This window comes from Lathamus discolor, chromosome 1 (assembly GCF_037157495.1).
Source record: "Lathamus discolor isolate bLatDis1 chromosome 1, bLatDis1.hap1, whole genome shotgun sequence".
Lineage (NCBI taxonomy): Eukaryota > Metazoa > Chordata > Aves > Psittaciformes > Psittacidae > Lathamus > Lathamus discolor.
The window spans coordinates 22,682,864-22,699,960 of NC_088884.1; the positions used below are offsets into that span (position 1 = coordinate 22,682,864).

General features: G+C 42.5%; 1 protein-coding gene across 6 annotated transcripts in view; it reads right to left on the bottom strand.

Moving 5' to 3' along the window:
- Positions 1–2,066: 2,066 nt before the first annotated feature.
- TRABD (TraB domain containing) overlaps positions 2,067–17,097 on the bottom strand; it is a 37,172-nt gene continuing 22,141 nt past the window's right edge. For all 6 annotated transcript variants that reach the window (XM_065665144.1, XM_065665158.1, XM_065665154.1 and 3 more), the window contains 4 exons: positions 15,760–15,899; positions 13,392–13,564; positions 10,667–10,778; positions 2,067–5,189 (listed from right to left, as the gene is read on the bottom strand). In XM_065665144.1, the coding sequence (XP_065521216.1) occupies positions 5,012–5,189; positions 10,667–10,778; positions 13,392–13,564; positions 15,760–15,899 (603 nt within the window). In that variant the 3' untranslated portion in view covers positions 2,067–5,011. The remainder of the gene's footprint in view (positions 5,190–10,666; positions 10,779–13,391; positions 13,565–15,759; positions 15,900–17,097) is intronic.

The window sequence follows — 17,097 nt, forward strand, 5'->3', positions numbered from 1 at the left end:
TCATGCTGTATTCAGCATTCAATAAACAGTGTGCTTCAGTTCTGTCTTGGGGTAACTGGTCTGAGGAGCGGCGTCACACCTCATCATAGAGGAGTGGTCCACACTGTGTGAGTGTTGCCTCCTACAAGCCTCCCTCTAACAGACCTGGGCATCCTGGAGAGGAGGGATGACCTTATGGGTCAGGCCCAGGAATGCTGCTGTTGGCCTGCTGCCTATGCACAGTTAGGCAAGTAGCAATCCGTGTATGCAATGGCCAGGCAGAAACTGACAATGATCACGATGAACCATCAAGGCTGCTGTGGGCTCCCCACGTCCTCCCACTTTGCCACATGCTAAAGAGTGGCACCAAGAGCCTGCCAGGGTGGTCACGGTGGGGTTGGGTGAGAAGCCCACTGAGTCTCCAGCTACCTTAGAAGAACAGCAGTCCCTCATGTGACAAATAAAATACTTTAACCTTTTAGAAGAATGAGAGTAAAGGTCTGCTGGGACTGGGCCTTACATGATGGGCAAATTAAGTCTATCCTTGAGATGCTACAAATGAAGCAATCTGTGCTAATTTCAAGTGTTTTAAAACCCATGATTCTTACAACAGTAAAATTAAGGTGTACTAAGGATGTTCTTCTTTAGCAATATAATTCTCTATTTACCCTGGAAGCAACGTCATGTTGTTTGGCAGATATTTAAATGTTTAAAGTGGAGATTAACATTGCTGATTCATCAAGAACCTGCCTCTCAAGCATCAATACAATCACAAGAAGAAACGGGTATATTCCAAGTTGATAACTATGCGGGCTGCTCCTGTTTTGTGTTTAGTTAATACCAAGTGCTACATCTGTGAGTCAAAACCCAACATCTCCAAGGTTAACACCTGCCTCTTTTAAAGAACAGTTTAGGGGCTAACTTAAACACAGATGCACCAGGTAAAACCATCTGCAGTCAGTAGATGGCACTAAATTATTACTATTACTCATGTTTTCCAGTTACCGCAGGAGGCAAAATAAAAATGCAACATGGTCCCAGCTGGCAAGAGAACACAGGGATGGAAGCCGGAAGAGAGATGCAGGGAGGTGAAGAGAAGATGCTCACGGGCAGCTGGTGCACACTGAGAAGTCTTCTGCACTGCTTGAGGGTAAAGGACCAAGTGGTCTTAACCAGTCTGGGCTGCACACAGCTCCAGAGGCTGTACAAACACTCCTGCTGGCCATGGGGGCAGGCAGAGGGTTCATTGATAACCACCAAAATCAAAACATCACTCCTAATTTTTTTTACCCGATTTATGAATTTTACCACTGAAAGAACCTCACTTAGCCAGGAGATACAACCTATCGAAACTGAGGTAAGTATATAAAAGCTTTTCAGTCTGACTCCACTTTCCCTCATCAGTCTTGATGCATCAGCACTGAGTATCGTGGTAGTGTACATCTTCTCACACGCATCCTCTTCCCCCCCAGACTAACACCACTAGAGCTTCCACATGCAGTATCAACTGAACCAACATTAAACAAGCAAAGTGAGCATTTTCTCATGTTGTACCACAGCCCCTCCAGCATGGAGCTACTGGAGAAGCCAGGGCCCAAGGGCAAGGTCTTGTGCTGGAGTGAGAGCACATGTTCTCAGTTGCCACCTTTTTCCCTACTGGAAGTGAGGAGAAGGCTATCCTCATCTTTGCTGCTGTCACCTCCCTGGAGTACAGAAAGCTTCATTTGCTCCAGGTCAGTAAGATGGCAGCATGTGGAAGGCAGGCACAAGGAGCGGGATACTTCGGCAGGTCCCAGCTGAGCAGGACAGCTGCTCCAGCTATTCCCCATCCCCTTCCCTGACAGACACAGAAGTGGGAATAAGCTGTGGAATAAGCACATTAGTTGTATCTTTTTCACCTGAATGGTCAATAGATCCATTTCAACTTTGGATCTTTGGTGCTACTTGTGTCCTGTGTTCCACACACATCCAATCCAAGAGCTCAGCACCATGCTGGTCTGTGCATCAATTGGAGGTGAAAGTGATCCTTCTGCAAATTCTTAAGAACCCCCCCCCCAAATCATGCAATAAAATCACTCTCAACACACTAAAGTCTAAAATTAAAGTTTATTTCAGTTTTAGAAAGAAACAGGAAAATACATACAGGAGTATCTTAAGAGTTACACAAGTGACAGTGTGTTGTTTCTTTTCCACGTGTAGTTCCCACTATTGCCCGGCACTTTGAGATAGCTTGATATATTTCTCAGCACCTTTTAGATGTTTGACAGTACACACACAGAAAAACAGCTTCCAGTGGAAATCCAGGCAGTGTTAATCACCTTCAGACATAGACTTTTAAATTTGGTTCAGTATTCGATATAGGAAAGAGACATCATGAACACAACCCTGGCCAGCAGCATGCTGGTGGAGAATTCACTCAGAGCAGGCAGCGGCCCTCTGGGTATGCAAGCTGAGGCTGCCTGCCTGAGCAGTGCTTGACAGCTCACATGCTGTGCAGGTCACCTGGTGGTCCCACGGACAGTATGTGACTAGAGCAACAGTTCACTTCGCAGATGCAGCTCCAAGTGCTGAAGGGAACTTTGCCTGATCAAGGAAAACAAGACGGCACTCTGCTGCACACACAATCAAAAAGTATGGACCACTAGTTGACAAAATGCACAAAGAGCAGAGTACACAGCTGGTACATTATCTGTATGGAATGCAGCTTATCTATCCAGTATGAATACTTCATTAATAGCTTTTTTAAATTAACGGTCATATTAATTTACCTGGCTCAGTTTGAAAGATTAAATGCTTTTTGCCATTAGTTCAACACCTTTCCCACTTAACGATTCTGTAATTCCCATGCAGAAGGCAGCACTTTTAGCACAAGTGATTGCGCCTGATGTTCGGCCAGTGTTTGAGCGCTTTGCTGGGCTGGGACTAAGGCCGTCAGCTCCTTGCATGACTGAGCACTGGAGAGATGTTTAAAGAAAAGCAGCAACAACAACAGTCAACTCACCACGCCTAACTCTGGGCTCTGAATTTAGGTACTCACACTGAGCGGTTAGTCACCCTGCATGTTCAGTAGGGCAGGGAAACTCATCCTTTCCTCTCTTAACCAGTAACATATGGTAACATACCAGTAACCAGTAACATGGAAACCAGTCTCCCTTCTTCAGCATTACACTCAGATGCCCCTCAGTGGGAGGTATTTACTCCACCTGACGTTCTTGTTCAGACAAATGTGTCAGATGGTGAAATTACCATGTCCTAGACCTAGCTAACCAGTGTTTGTTCTCAATGCAAATACTGATAAGGAAAATAAATGCCTTCAACAGAAAGGGTGGTTAAAATATTTTATTCTTTATATCATAGAACATACTGCTGTTTACTTTAAATCACTTTGGAGTAAAGGCACACATTGTTAAAAATACTTCAGATTTACATCACATGTACAAATGCATAAAACAAATGTACATGTCACCAAATTAATACAATATGGCTTCATAGGGCTGAGGGGCTGGGACAATTCAACATGTATTTAGATTTTACAAGAATGCTGTTAAGACTGAAAGTACTGACTAGGACAGAAAAGAATGGACCTGAACCACTAATAATGTTACATAAAGAGTACAGCACATTGAATATACAACACTGAGCATTTGCGTATGAATTCATAGGATTGTTAGCTCTGCAAATTCATCAGGCTTTCCAGTGCCATTGAGTAAATCCTGCATGCACATTATCTGCCAGTTTGCAACAGCAGGAAGGTAAACTGCAAATTCTCCATCCACTAACAGGTTCCTTGAAGAATCTGCTGATATGCTTTGTAAAAAAAAGAGTAAAACAATTGACTTAAGGTATTAACTGAAGAAAAGGACTGAGTAACGAACAGACGATTTACAGGGTGATTAGTTCTGGCTAAAAAGCATAAAACATTAAGTCTGCAAGAATGCTCTGCGACAATCATTCAGCATTAGTCCCACCCAAGTTTAAGGCTCATACCTAAAATTTACCTTAATTTGTTTTCATTTGTGTAAAATTACCTGAGCACAGAAATCCAAGATCTACAGAGCTTTTAAAATACCTGCAGATACCTTAAAAAGCTGTAGATAACTTAAAGCAAAACATCAATATATTGAATTTTACCAGCTAGAAAGTCTCAAAAAGAAAAAGCAACCAACAAAAACAATATTTTGGTATGTCTAGTCTCTTCAATTTACAATACTGAATCCAGCAGGATTTGGCTAAATAATACAGTTTAAATAAGCTAATCTAAAGGAACAGAGTGTCCTGTAAACATCTGACACAAACCACATTGCATTATGATGGTGTGGCTATACCTTCTCTATGCAGGAGAAAAACAATCCAAGTGGTGGTGGTAATGAGGGGTGCAATCTAAAGGCAACGTTCCTGTTCTTCAGTAAGGCTTGTAAAAAATTGGAGCAGTGTACGTATGACAGCCTGTACAGTTCTGAAATTGAAAGCTCTCAAGTTTAAAAAAGCCTAAATGTTTGAAGTATAAAACACACATTGAGAAGACGTTCTTCTAAGTTATGTGTAAAAGTGTCTGGCACCAGAAACGATCACTAGGTATTATTATACCCAAGGGAAAAAAAAGCAAAGAATCACTCAAGACAAGTGTCCCTGAACTTCGGAGCAGATGCAGCCGGTTAGGTTATTTTGTGGTGTTCTGTTCCTCTGGAAAAGAAGCCATGAACATACACTCCTTAAGCTGTACTACATCATCAGTAATATATATTATATATACAATATGCATATATATAATATATATATTTGCGTACATATTTCTTCAATCTGGAATCATGTGGTTTCATGCAACACACTTACCAGGAACCAAACCTACTTATTAGATCATAGCTGGTGTAATTTTAGTATCAAATCTTTTATTATACAGTGATTCAGTGTTGCCCAATGTGAGTCATCCATGACTGGGATCCTCATTTCACTCTTCTTTCAGTCCAGCTCACATCTGTTGCCTGACACCCTTTTTCAGCCACCTTGTTCTTGTAGTTCCTCCACTCGATGTTCAGTGATGAGACCTTATTTCTGTCAGCTTCTGAAGATAGTTCTGTGCTGCTGGCATCGAGAGAATAAACTGCACTGTCCTTTGCCCTATTCGATAGCAGCCGTATCCCATCAGTCCAAAAACTGTTGCTTTTATGACGAACTTGAAAATCTTATTTGAAGCTGATGGAGGAGGCACACTGAAGCAAAAGATACAAGATAGTGTTAACATCTGTGCAGCTGGAAAAAACAGGCATTTTCCAACCAAAACAAGGATCTTTTCTCCCTTTCCCCCTTATAGTGCACGAAGCTTTCAGGTAACAGACGCATCATGAACGAACAACATTCTTTCACGTTCAAGGAACACCCTCTAATTAAATAACAACAAAAATAACAAAGCCTTTTCCACTTACATACAATGCCACTGTTAATGGCTATGGACTTTAACTTGCGCATCACCCTATCAAAATAACTAAGAAACATCAAGACTTCTTGAAGAATACTAGAATACTGTTTGTCAAACTATATATTACTATACATACTGTAGGCATATATTACTATGCCTATCTCTGCACAGAGATAAAAGTCAGAAGAAATGCAGGACACAGCCCAAGTCCAACAGTCAATTCACTGTCATTCAGGATAGTGGAGGAAACCAGCTTGGATATTCTGGATAATTCGTGTCAGGACCTGGTCAGGTTTGTGCAGCCAGAGGGGTAGGACTGGAGCCAGGCTGGCCCCTTCAGAATCAGAGAGTGTTTCAGCAAGGTGCACCCTGGATGCCAGGCAGGCTTCCCAGCCTAGCTGTGGGCTCCTAATGTGACCACTCTAGGTCTTTGCAGGGGACGGTATGGACAAACCAGAGAGGCCTCACATGAAGCTGTCTCCAGTCTGGCAGGTTTTGCTGGCTTTGAGATCTTCACAGAGCCACCTCTTCTCTGCAATGGCCACATGGAACCAGGAGGGCAGAGGACAACAGACGCACCAGGCCTATCCCCCCCCCTCAAACAGTCTTACTAACTTGTGTACTAAGTGAACAGCTAATACTACTTTCAAAATGAAGCTGTCTGAAAGCACAGCCACATACACAGGTAGCCCTGCACCTTCACTAACAAGCTCTGCAGTAGCTCAGCTGACCCTGCACCCACAGCATGCCTACAGTGCAGCTCGGATAATCCTCTCGCAGGTGACAGAGGTCTCTGTGTGTCACTTCAGAACAGCCACAAGTTCTCATTTATCTAGAAAACGTTTCTAATATATTCAGAAGCAATCAGTTACAGTAGTGCAAAAGCACAGGCACACTCAAACCTGCTTAGATGCACTGACATTAGGATAGAACTAGAAGCAGTTTAGTGTGCTTGAAGTAGGGCAAAGGTGTTCCTGGTGAGATTTTCAAAGGAAATGCACAGGAAGTTTCAAGAAGGCACACACACTGAACAGAAGACGGAGTAAAGAGATGCCTTTACGTCTTCTTTCCCGCTTCTCTATCCTTTCTCAATTAGAGTTCCTCAGTGCAATTAAAAATCAATTTGTAACAACCTGAAACAAACAGCAACATTTGCTCAGGGTCAGGTTTAATGCATGAACCTTAAAAAGCGGAAGTCTGAGAAATGTGTGTGTTTCTATGCAGACAATTTCCAAGATCACTGCAACTCAGACAACCTAACTAAATACCTGTAGAAGTCTGAAAAACTTTTCACTTTAGAGAGGTGACAATCACTAACACACAAAAAGCCCTGCAACTCTGCTCTGCAACTGCAGGGCAACAGCACAAGGGGTGAAAAAGTTTTAATGAGAAATGAGCCTCAAGTATAGTAATCTTAAGAATATAATTTGCTTCATGTTATTTTAGAAAGTCAAGCTAATGCAATATTATTGTCTTATGAAAGATATCGGTAACCCTTCCACTTAGTTATGGCACTGGCACAGCAAAGACAATCACGTCAAAGAGCAAAGTCCCTAAGGAAGAGTCCCTCCCCAGCATCCCTATAGGCCCCCTTCAGATACTGGAAGGCTGCTATGAGGTCTCCACACAGCCTTCTCTTCTCCGGGCTGAACAGCCCCCACTTTCTCAGCCTGTCTTCATACGGGAGGTGCTCCAGTCCCCTGATCATCCTCGTGGCCCTCCTCTGGACTTGTTCCAGCAGCTCCATGTCCTTTTTATGTTGAGGACACCAGAACTGCACACAATACTCCAAGTGAGGTCTCTGTAATGTCAGTTCTGTAGTTCTGTAATGTCAGTGATGCAACCAACGTTAGCCATACAATTATATGGATTTGGGCAACCTCATTTTACAGGTTATTTGCAAGGGAATATGGACATCTGGTTCATGGCTCCAGGCAAGGCTTAGCCGTAAAACAGACTTATAAATGGTTAGGCAGGGCTTCTGTACATTGCATTATCGGATCCAGACACCAAAAATCTGTCTAAATCATATTTTAATGCCTAACTGCACCAGTTAGGTATGGCACAGCCATTTCTCTTTTTCAGAGACTCTGAAGAGATGAGTGAGGCACTTGCATAAACACAGTAAACTGATGTGGTTAAGACAGAGTGCCAGTATTTGAAAGTCTCTATCATCCTGAAACACTGCAACCAGCACTACCAGGTTTTACTATAATCCTTCCTACATTTCTAAAGTCCTGACCGTAGTGGCTTTATAGGATACACAGTCTGAACATTTTGGTTCTACAATTCCTTCTTTTTAAAAGTACATGCTATTTTAATAGGTACTTTGAAGCAGAGTTCACCAGATACATCATTTAAGTCAGCCTATATTTAGGTATAAACATTAGAACATATTATTACTTTACATATATATATATACAGTTAAAAATAGGCTATGAGCAACTGTGAGAGTAAGCTTGTCAGAGCCAGCAGTGTCCTGACACAACAAAAGCTTTGAATACTACAAATACCATATATAATCATAGAATCATAGAATAGTTAGGGTTGCAAAGGACCTCAAGATCATCTAGTTCCAACCCCCCTGCCATGGACAGGGACACCTCACACTAAACCATCCCACCCAAGGCTTCATCGAACCTGGCCTTGAACACTGCCAGGGATGGAGCACTCACAACCTCCCTGGGCAACTGATTCCAGTGCCTCACCACCCTAACAGGAAAGAACTTCCTTATATCCAACCTAAACTTCTCCTGTTTAAGTTCTAACCCATTACCCCTTGTCCTGTCACTACAGTCCCTGACAAAGAGTCCCTCCCCAGCATCCCTATAGACCCTCTTCAGGTACTGGAAGGCTGCTATTAGGTCCCCACGCAGCCTTCTCTTCTCCAGGCTGAACAGCCCCAACTTTCTCAGGCTGTCTTCATACGGGAGGTGCTCCAGTCCCCTGATCATCCTCGTGGCCCTCCTCTGGACTTGTTCCAACAGTTCCATGTCCTTTTTATGTTGAGGACACCAGAACTGCACACAATACTCCAGGTGAGGTCTCACGAGAGCAGAGTAGAGGGGCAGGATCACCTCCTTCGACCTGCTGGTCACGCTCCTTTTGATGCAGCCCAGGATACGGTTGGCTTTCTGGGCTGTGAGCGCACACTGAAGCTGGCTCACATTCATTTTCTCATCGACCAGCACCCCCAAGTCCTTCTCTGCAGGGCTGCTCTGAATCTCTTCTCTGCCCAGTCTGTAGCTGTGCCTGGGATTGCTCCGACCCCGGTGTAGGACCTTGCACTTGTCGTGGCTGAACTCCATAAGGTTGGCCATCAGCCCACCTCACAAGCGTGTCAAGGTCCCTCTGGATGGCATCCCTTCCCTCCAGCATATCAACCGGACCACACAGCTTGGTGTCATCGGCAAACTTGCTGAGGGCGCACTCAATCCCACTGTCCATGTCAGTGATGAAGATGTTGAACAAGACCGGTCCCAACACCGATCCCTGAGGGACACCACTCGTTACCAGTCTCCAGCCGGACATTGAGCCACTGACCACAACTCTTTGTGTGCGCCCATCCAGCCAGTTCTTTATCCACCGAGTGGTCCATCCATCAAATTGATGTCTGTCCAATTTAGAGAGAAGGATGTGGTGTGGGACAGTGTCAAACGCTTTGCACAAGTCCAGGTAGATGACATCAACTGCTTTACCCTTATCCATCAATTCTGTAGCCCCATCATAGAAGGCCACCAAATTGGTCAGGCAGGATTTCCCCTTGGAGAAGCCATGCTGGCTGTCACCAAGCACCTTGTTGTTTTTCATGTGCCTTAGCATGCCTTCCAGGAGAATGTGCTCCAAGATGTTGCCAGGCACAGAGGTGAGACTGACTGGTCTGTAATTCCCTGGGTCTTCCATTTTCCCCTTCTTGAAAATGGGGGTTATATTTCCCTTTTTCCAGTCGTCGGGAACTTCACCTGACTGCCATGATTTTTCAAATACAATGGCCAGTGGCTTAGCAACTTCATTTGCCAGCTCCTTCAGGACCCGCGGATGGATTCCATCAGGTCCCCTGGACTTGTGCGCGTTCAGATTTTTAAGATGGTCTTGAACCAGATCCTCTCCTACAGTGGGCCCAAGGTCTTCATTCTCACAGCCCCTGCATCTACCTTCTAAGACCTGGGTGGTGCAGTCAGAGCCTTTGCCAGTGAAGACCGAGGCGAAGAAGTCATTCAGAACCTCAGCCTTCTCCAAACCCTGTGTAGCCAGGTCTCCCAAAAGCTTCCTCAGGGGTCTATTTTGTCCCTAGTCTGTTTTTATTTGCTACATGCCTGTAGAATCCCTTGCTGTTATCCTTAACATCCCTAGCCAAGTTTAATTCTAACTAGGTCTTAGCTTTCCTAACCTGGTCCCTAGCTTCCCAGACAACATCCCTGTACTCTTCCCAGGCCACCTGTCCTTGCTTCCACTTTTTGTAAGTCTCTTTTTTCCTTTGAATTTTCCTCAGCAGCTCCTTATCCATCCAAGGAGGTCTCCTGGCCCTCCTGCTGCACTTCCTTCTAGTTGGGATGCAGCACACCTGAGCTTGTAGCAGGTGATCCTTGAATATCAACCAACAGTCTTGGGCCCCCCTGCCCTCCAGGGCTATATCCCATGGAACCTTACTAAGCAGGCTCCTGAAGAGGCCAAAGTCTGCTCTCTTGAAGTCCAGGGCAGTGAGCTTGCTACACGCTCTTCTCACTCTCCTGGGGATCTCAAATTCGACCATCTCGTGATCACTGCATCCAAGGCTGCCCTGGAGCACCACATCCTCAACGAGGCCTTCCCTGTTGGTGAGCACAAGTTCAAGCATGGCACCTCTCCTTGTCAGCTCCTCTATTATTATAATGTATATATATATATTGCATAATTTGTATAATACTATACAAAAGCTAGACTGGAAGCCTGGTTCTGTTTTCATCATCTGCTACAGCCCTCATCTGAATTCTTGATTTAAAAGACTGAAATGTGAATCAATGCATTTTCTTTCTAGACAAGGGCATCTTCTCATCTCCACTTCCCTTGATATCCAACTATTTAGTTTTTCCCCTTGGACATTTTCTTTTCCTTTCCAGTAAGCACAACCTGTGAGCACTGCAAGTCAGTGAGCTGAGAGTGCAGGGGTGACAGCAGTGATGCTTCTTCAAGCTGTGATGAAGAACTAAAAAAACCCCAAACAAACCAATTACTGCTGTCTTTCAGCAAGGAAACCCGTTGTGTCAACACACAGGAAATGATGACTGTTACCTCATTATTTCCTGGATGTTTAAGTCAGAGTTCCAGTTCTTTTCAATTCCAGGTACATGACCCATCCCAACAACACCAACTACAACAGCTGGGATGTATTTTCTAGGTTCACCTGAGAAAGAGAGATGGAGAGAAAAGATTAGTAAAAGAACCAATTCCTAGCTATAAATAAATAGGCAATGCGTGAGAGTACAAAATTCGATGCTCCAAGCGGTAGGGACTCTTACTACTAGATACTAAAACTCTGTTACATACTAGAAGTAAACGCTCATCTTACCTACTGCCTCTTATTTTAAAAGTCTGAAAGAAAAGAATGCATCAGTACGGTTTCTGGATTTTCAGGACATATTGGTTTTGGTAAACAGACCTAGCCAGGTCTCATGCTCCAGCCTCAGGGCAGGACAGTCAGCACATGCAAGCCAAATAAGTTTCTTTCCTTCTCCGTGTGGGTCATGTTTCTGTATTGCCTATCAGGAACAGCCCTGGTCTTTGCCGTCTCCTGAACAGAGCGCTTTCCCCACCCCTTTGGGCAGTGGCATCTGGCACACATCCAAATTGTGACACGACTGGGCTAACAATGAGCAAACACCACTTGAGCCTACACCTGCCCCTGTTAAATTTACTGGTAACAGACCCGGCCTCAGCATGTAACAGCAAACCCCATCCATCTGTGTGCAGCAGCTAGCCAGTCACTATCTGACCACTGCAACACCTGCCAGCTCTCACCCTCACCTCCCATCTACCATCCAAATTCCAGAAGACCCAGTGGAAGTTAAAATGTTATTCCTGAAAGTTGTGGGATTACCTCTCCCCCCAGTGAAAAAACGGTACTGGGCCACAATAAAAATAATTCACAGAAAACTTTCTAAATACTAGTAACCAGGCTGCTTTCCTATGAGGAAAGTTAGACATAAATGTAATACATAAATATGTAATGTAAGTCCCGCTGTCTTGCTTTAGGTGCCCACTCTTGATTTTTCCAGAAATAATAACAAAATTAAAAGCAGCCCCCTCAAAATGAAACAAAACTGCACTGAGAACACCAAAACCATTATATACATTTTCAAAATAATTTCTTTGGACTTGCCTCTTCTCAGCCTATTTTAGGGTTGCTCTAAATCAGAGCTGCAACTACAGAGGCAGAGCACAGTGCTTCAGCTGAATGGGCTATCCAAAGCACACCACATCTACTTCAACCTCACCCATATGTTCTTGTCTGCTTCTGGGCAGGACTCAGCAATGCTCAACATCCTGCCCGAAACTTAGAGAAACTTTCATCCCCCTCTCAGAATATGTTCCGTGGAGTAAAGACAGAATGAAAAACTAAATGTGCAAGTTACATTTGCAAGCTCTTTGGAAGAGGTCCCCCAAGAAAATAGTCAGACAAAGGCTAGAAACTAATCAGACCTAGTTTAGGAATATATCAGACCTAAAGTATATTTGAGTCCTGCAAATAGTGTCCAGGAATTTCCCTTTATTATGTCCCTACAGTAGTAAATGATTTGGACAATGGTGGTGATGTCATATTTCTGCTCATCTGAATTGTGGGCATCTTAATGATGTAATTTGCCTTTTTGTTTGTTTCCCCCTTTTTTGCCTCATGTAAGCATGAACACATAGACCAGATTGCATGTATATAATATAAATGCACAACTTCTAAACAAAACTGTCTGGCATTGTCTCGTTAACAGACAATGACTATCAATAAGGTAGTTGCTCACATTGTTGTCTTTTATGGTCCCATCTTGTATTTTAAGTCCTTCATAATGTACACAAACCCCTTCCAATTTCACAGGCATTCACTAAACCAGTGTTCCAGAGACTAAGCTTTTAAGAAGGTAGATTTAAGGGGGGAAAGAAATCAAAGTGCAATTCCTCCTGTGGCTCATGACCAGCCAGGACCAACAATAAATTTTCAGCCTGCTCTTTGGACCATCTGAGCACATCTGTGTCTCAGTCGTACCATCTGAGCTAAAAGGATATAGTGTATACTTGGACAACCTTTATGAAGGCAGCACTGAGATAATATTAGGCATGGGAGATACAAGAACGCGAGTGCAATCCCCTTGCTATTTTTTCAGCTGCAAGACAGTGCCAGAGGTCTGCACTGAAGTGATGACAAAGAGTATCTTCTTAAGACAATAAATAAGAGGTAACTTGTACCTCAGTATATTTATATATATAAAGGGTAGGCAGATCACATGTGGCAGCAAAATACTTCCACAGGCTAGAAAAATTCAATTATTCTTCCTGAAACATGCAGAGCAACATGTTTCATTATCACTGCCACATCATCAGGGTTCCTAACAGCCCAATTTATAATAGGCAAAGTATGAAGAAGTCTGAAGTTAGAAATAATTAAATAAGAAATGTGTTTCTGAGCAGCTAGTGATGACGACAATGAATTTGGTGAGATAACAGGATGGCAGTGAAGTGGACATAAGCCTAGACTGTCCCATCTTGTGCTGTAATACCAGATACCTGTCAGGCTAATTAGTATTTTCCAGTTTTACTTAAATAACACAGTGAGAAAGGCATCATAATTTGGAGTCACTGCTCTAGGTGGCTGCAACAGCTGAGTAACATCCCTTTTTAATTTTAAGCACTGTAATCTCACATCACATGTGGCACACATGAACAGAACATCCCAGATTTCCTGAGAGCTGAACACACTAGTACACAAAGAACACTTTGCTGGTTATAACATGTGCTTTAAAACAATTACTTTCTGAAGCTCGAGGTAGTTCTATCTGCTTTGCTGCTTGCTTCAGCATGTAGGTCAAGTAAATATCTCTTTCCGAGACAATCGTCCGATGAAGATCAGGGAATTCTCCAATCATTTCTGCCATCATCTGCTCCAGTAAATCTTTCTGTTTGCATTTCTCCACATCATCTTTACTGAAAGAAAGGTAAGTTTTCTCAGTATCTGTTACGCTTTTGGAGCCCAATAAAGACAAACCAATGAGCCAAAACAATTGGGTATTATACACATCATTCACCTAAACCCATTCTCTACAGTTCTCCTCCAACCAGTTCTTTCCTCCAAAAACAAAACAGTCTCCATAAACTTGCAGAACTGGATACCTAACAATGCCTCTACAGTGAGGGAAAGGCAGAGAGGTCACTTGCCTCTAGGCAGTTCAACTGGATTTTCACCCTTCCCAGTTTAAAAGCTGACAACTCAACTAAGCAAAGCACCAGGGCTTCAAAGGACCCTGTTATCATGGTGCCCCACTTTCAGTGTATATTAGTAAGCTTAGAAGAGCCAACACAGAACCCTCTGGAGGAAGCAGATCTCATCACTGAACACACAGAAGCTGTATTTAAGGAACAAAAAAGGCACAGCCTAAGGCAGTCTGAGGGGATGGAAAGAGTTCTGCAGGTTCTTAGTGTCAATCACAGGTCTTCAGCAAGAAAGTCAAAGTTGTAAATCGATTACCTGAGCAGAAGAATAGGAAATAGGCAGAAGATAAATAAAAGCTGCAGGAACAAATGTAATGAGCTTTTGTATTTTTATAGGTGCTGTTAACCTTCTGTTTGCACCCACAGCTGTAATACAGTCATAGTTTGTGGCAATAGAATCATCTGGTTTTGCATCTCTTGTCTACTGAAGAATCATGCCGAACACGCTTTCTTTAGTTTCCAAGATCAAAAGAATGCTACAAATGTAAACAGGGCAACAAAAAAAACCCTGATGTTGAATTATTACTCCATTTTCCATAGAATCTCACGTTGATGGCTGGGTGCACAATACCTACCCGCAGTAACTTCCCAATTGTAACCACTTCTTCTTTTCAACCTCTACCCATGTTTATTTGTAAAAATCAACGTAGCAGATCAATCAATTGTATGACAACAACTGAGATTATGGCCAAACTTTAGTGGGAAGCTAGTGTGCATGTACTAGAATTATCTTGATATTCCAGTTGAAAACCAAAATGTTCTTAGGATGGATAAAAGAATGGGAGAAGCTACAGAGAAATATATCCTTCAATGCCCCCCCAAAAGCCTGCAAGCAGTTTCATGCTGGTATTAGACTAGCAAGAAAACTTACTTTTTGCGCATGAACTGTAGTTATGGCTTGAAAGAGAGTAAAACTCATTTTACAGATTATTGTAAAAGCAAATATTTACAGGAAATGGCAATTAAGTACAGGAAAACAGCAGGTTTGACTGATACAATACAGCTTGAGCCCTGGGCCAATTTTAAAAGCCTATAAAAATGCCATAGATCATTTCTTGATTAGAGAAAAGTTGAAGTCACAGGGCATGACAGAGGCACTGAGATTCAGAGGATACATTTCTGGCAAGCTTCCCACCACTGCGAGTCTGGCAGGAGCAGACTGAATGTAGAACAGCTGGGCATATGTTCTCACCCAGTTCAAGCAAATTACACACACCTGCTTGTGGAAAGAGGAAGCAAACTTAGTGTAGGGATGTCTCTAAAGGGCAGTGAAACCAAACTTAGAAAGAGAAGAGCTGTCTGGGAAATATGACTAAGGCAAATGTGCCTAACAATATGCCTTTATAAAGACAATAATCACTAACAGTCCACATGTTGTTCATAAATTTAAATGTTTTCTCTTGTTCCAAACATATGCTCAGGCAGCAGATTCAGTTCTCATGTTGCCCTGATCTACACGTCAATTAGCACAACAGGCCCAAGCCCTTTGGAAATCTTAAGGAGGTATAAATGAGCATACCAAGGCCCTACTCTCTTCTATTTACAATACTCACACACAGTAGTGGGAAGCATTATTTTCAGCATAGAAATAAATAAAAATAAATAAATACATAAAAGCTTAAAAAAGCTTTTCTTAAGCACATTAGGAATTCTCCAGCACTAAATCTTTCACTTTACCTGGCAATAATGTATCGAAAAGCAATTAAAGAAAGAGCTGGAACAGGACCAGAAAGCCAGCTTTCTCTGCAGAAAATATGGTTTATTGCAGGGTAATTTGTATATTTATCCTTCTCATTAACTTCAAGTTTAATTGCAGCAGGCTGGGTACCAAAGACTTCCAGCTTGTACTGAAGTCAAACTGAAGAACTGAGCAATTCACCACAATAAACATATGGGATGCTTATTCATACCTGATTGGGTCAGACAAGAAGCAAAGGCCCCAGGCAAGCTTGACTTTTTGCCAGAAAGAAAGTGCAGCAATTGCTCTCTTAAATGTAACAGGGATGGGCCGGTCTCCAAGATGGAATTTACAGAAAGGTACTTTACTGGCCTGAAAAAGAAGATATAAATTAAGAGAATGTTTGTTTTATTGTTCTATGCAAGGTAACTTAAAATAAATGGCAAGTAGTGTCATAATTTCAACATCCAAAACTTGTTTTGGTTTTGCATTAAAGCTTCTAAAATACTGCTTCATAGCTACAAGATGCAGTAGGTATTACAGTAACAACATTAAGTTGTAATGCCACCCTCTTTAGGTTGCTTTCACCTAAGCATAAAGCTTCTGCTTATGACCAAAGCTAAACAGAAGGGGCTCAGTATCTGGTCTGGGTCTGAATAAAGTCTAACAACAGCTGTGGTCATTTTGCTTTTACCTAGGATTTGTCAGGATCAGTAACCTATCGGTTTCTCATGGTAAAATATATTCAAGAAGGAGCTTATGAAACAAGAACTGATGTCAGATACCACACACCAATGTGAGGTGAGACTTCACTGTAGCCCAGACTGACAAATTTTAGCACAGTACAGAATTTATAGAAAGCTCTTCCCTATGCATGCTTGTTTAGAAATATCAAACAACCACTTCAGAACAGGACAGAGCTAATATAGACATATTTTTTCTTTCCCACTTAAATGTTTCACTGTGGCCTGGAATGCTCAGGAAACTAAGCCTTGAAATAGTTCTCTTTTTGTTACAGATAAACCAACCAAATAATTTCAGATTTGTTAACAACTATGTTATCTCAGATTTCCTTACTAATATGTAACTTAAAAAATAGCAAGATCCATTCTGCAAGGTGGATACATAGAGGTGAAACAGTGCCTCAGGATCCCCTGACAAAAAACCCCAAGAGAGTAGCTGTGATACGCAGCAGAAGTCCAGCTATTTACTTCCCAGTATCAGAGCTGACAGTACATTAAAAGGGAATGTTAACAGACCAGATGTGACTAGCAGACAAGTCACATATTTCATTTCCCTAACGATCTTTCTAGATGAATGTGTTAGATTGCATTCATGCTTTAGAGTTGGTTTTTACAACCTGAAACCCTGATACCACCAACAGTAGGATCAGGCTCCATATCCAGAAAATTCAAACCCAGTTATTTAGCAGGAACAAGAAGCAATAAATTATTAATGAAAAAGAAACAAATGCCACCAGAAATACCATCAAGAAAACCCCTTATCATCTGAAGCCTTTTTGGAGTTTCTTTCATGCCACTTAGGGCTACAAACACCTGTACTCTCAAGT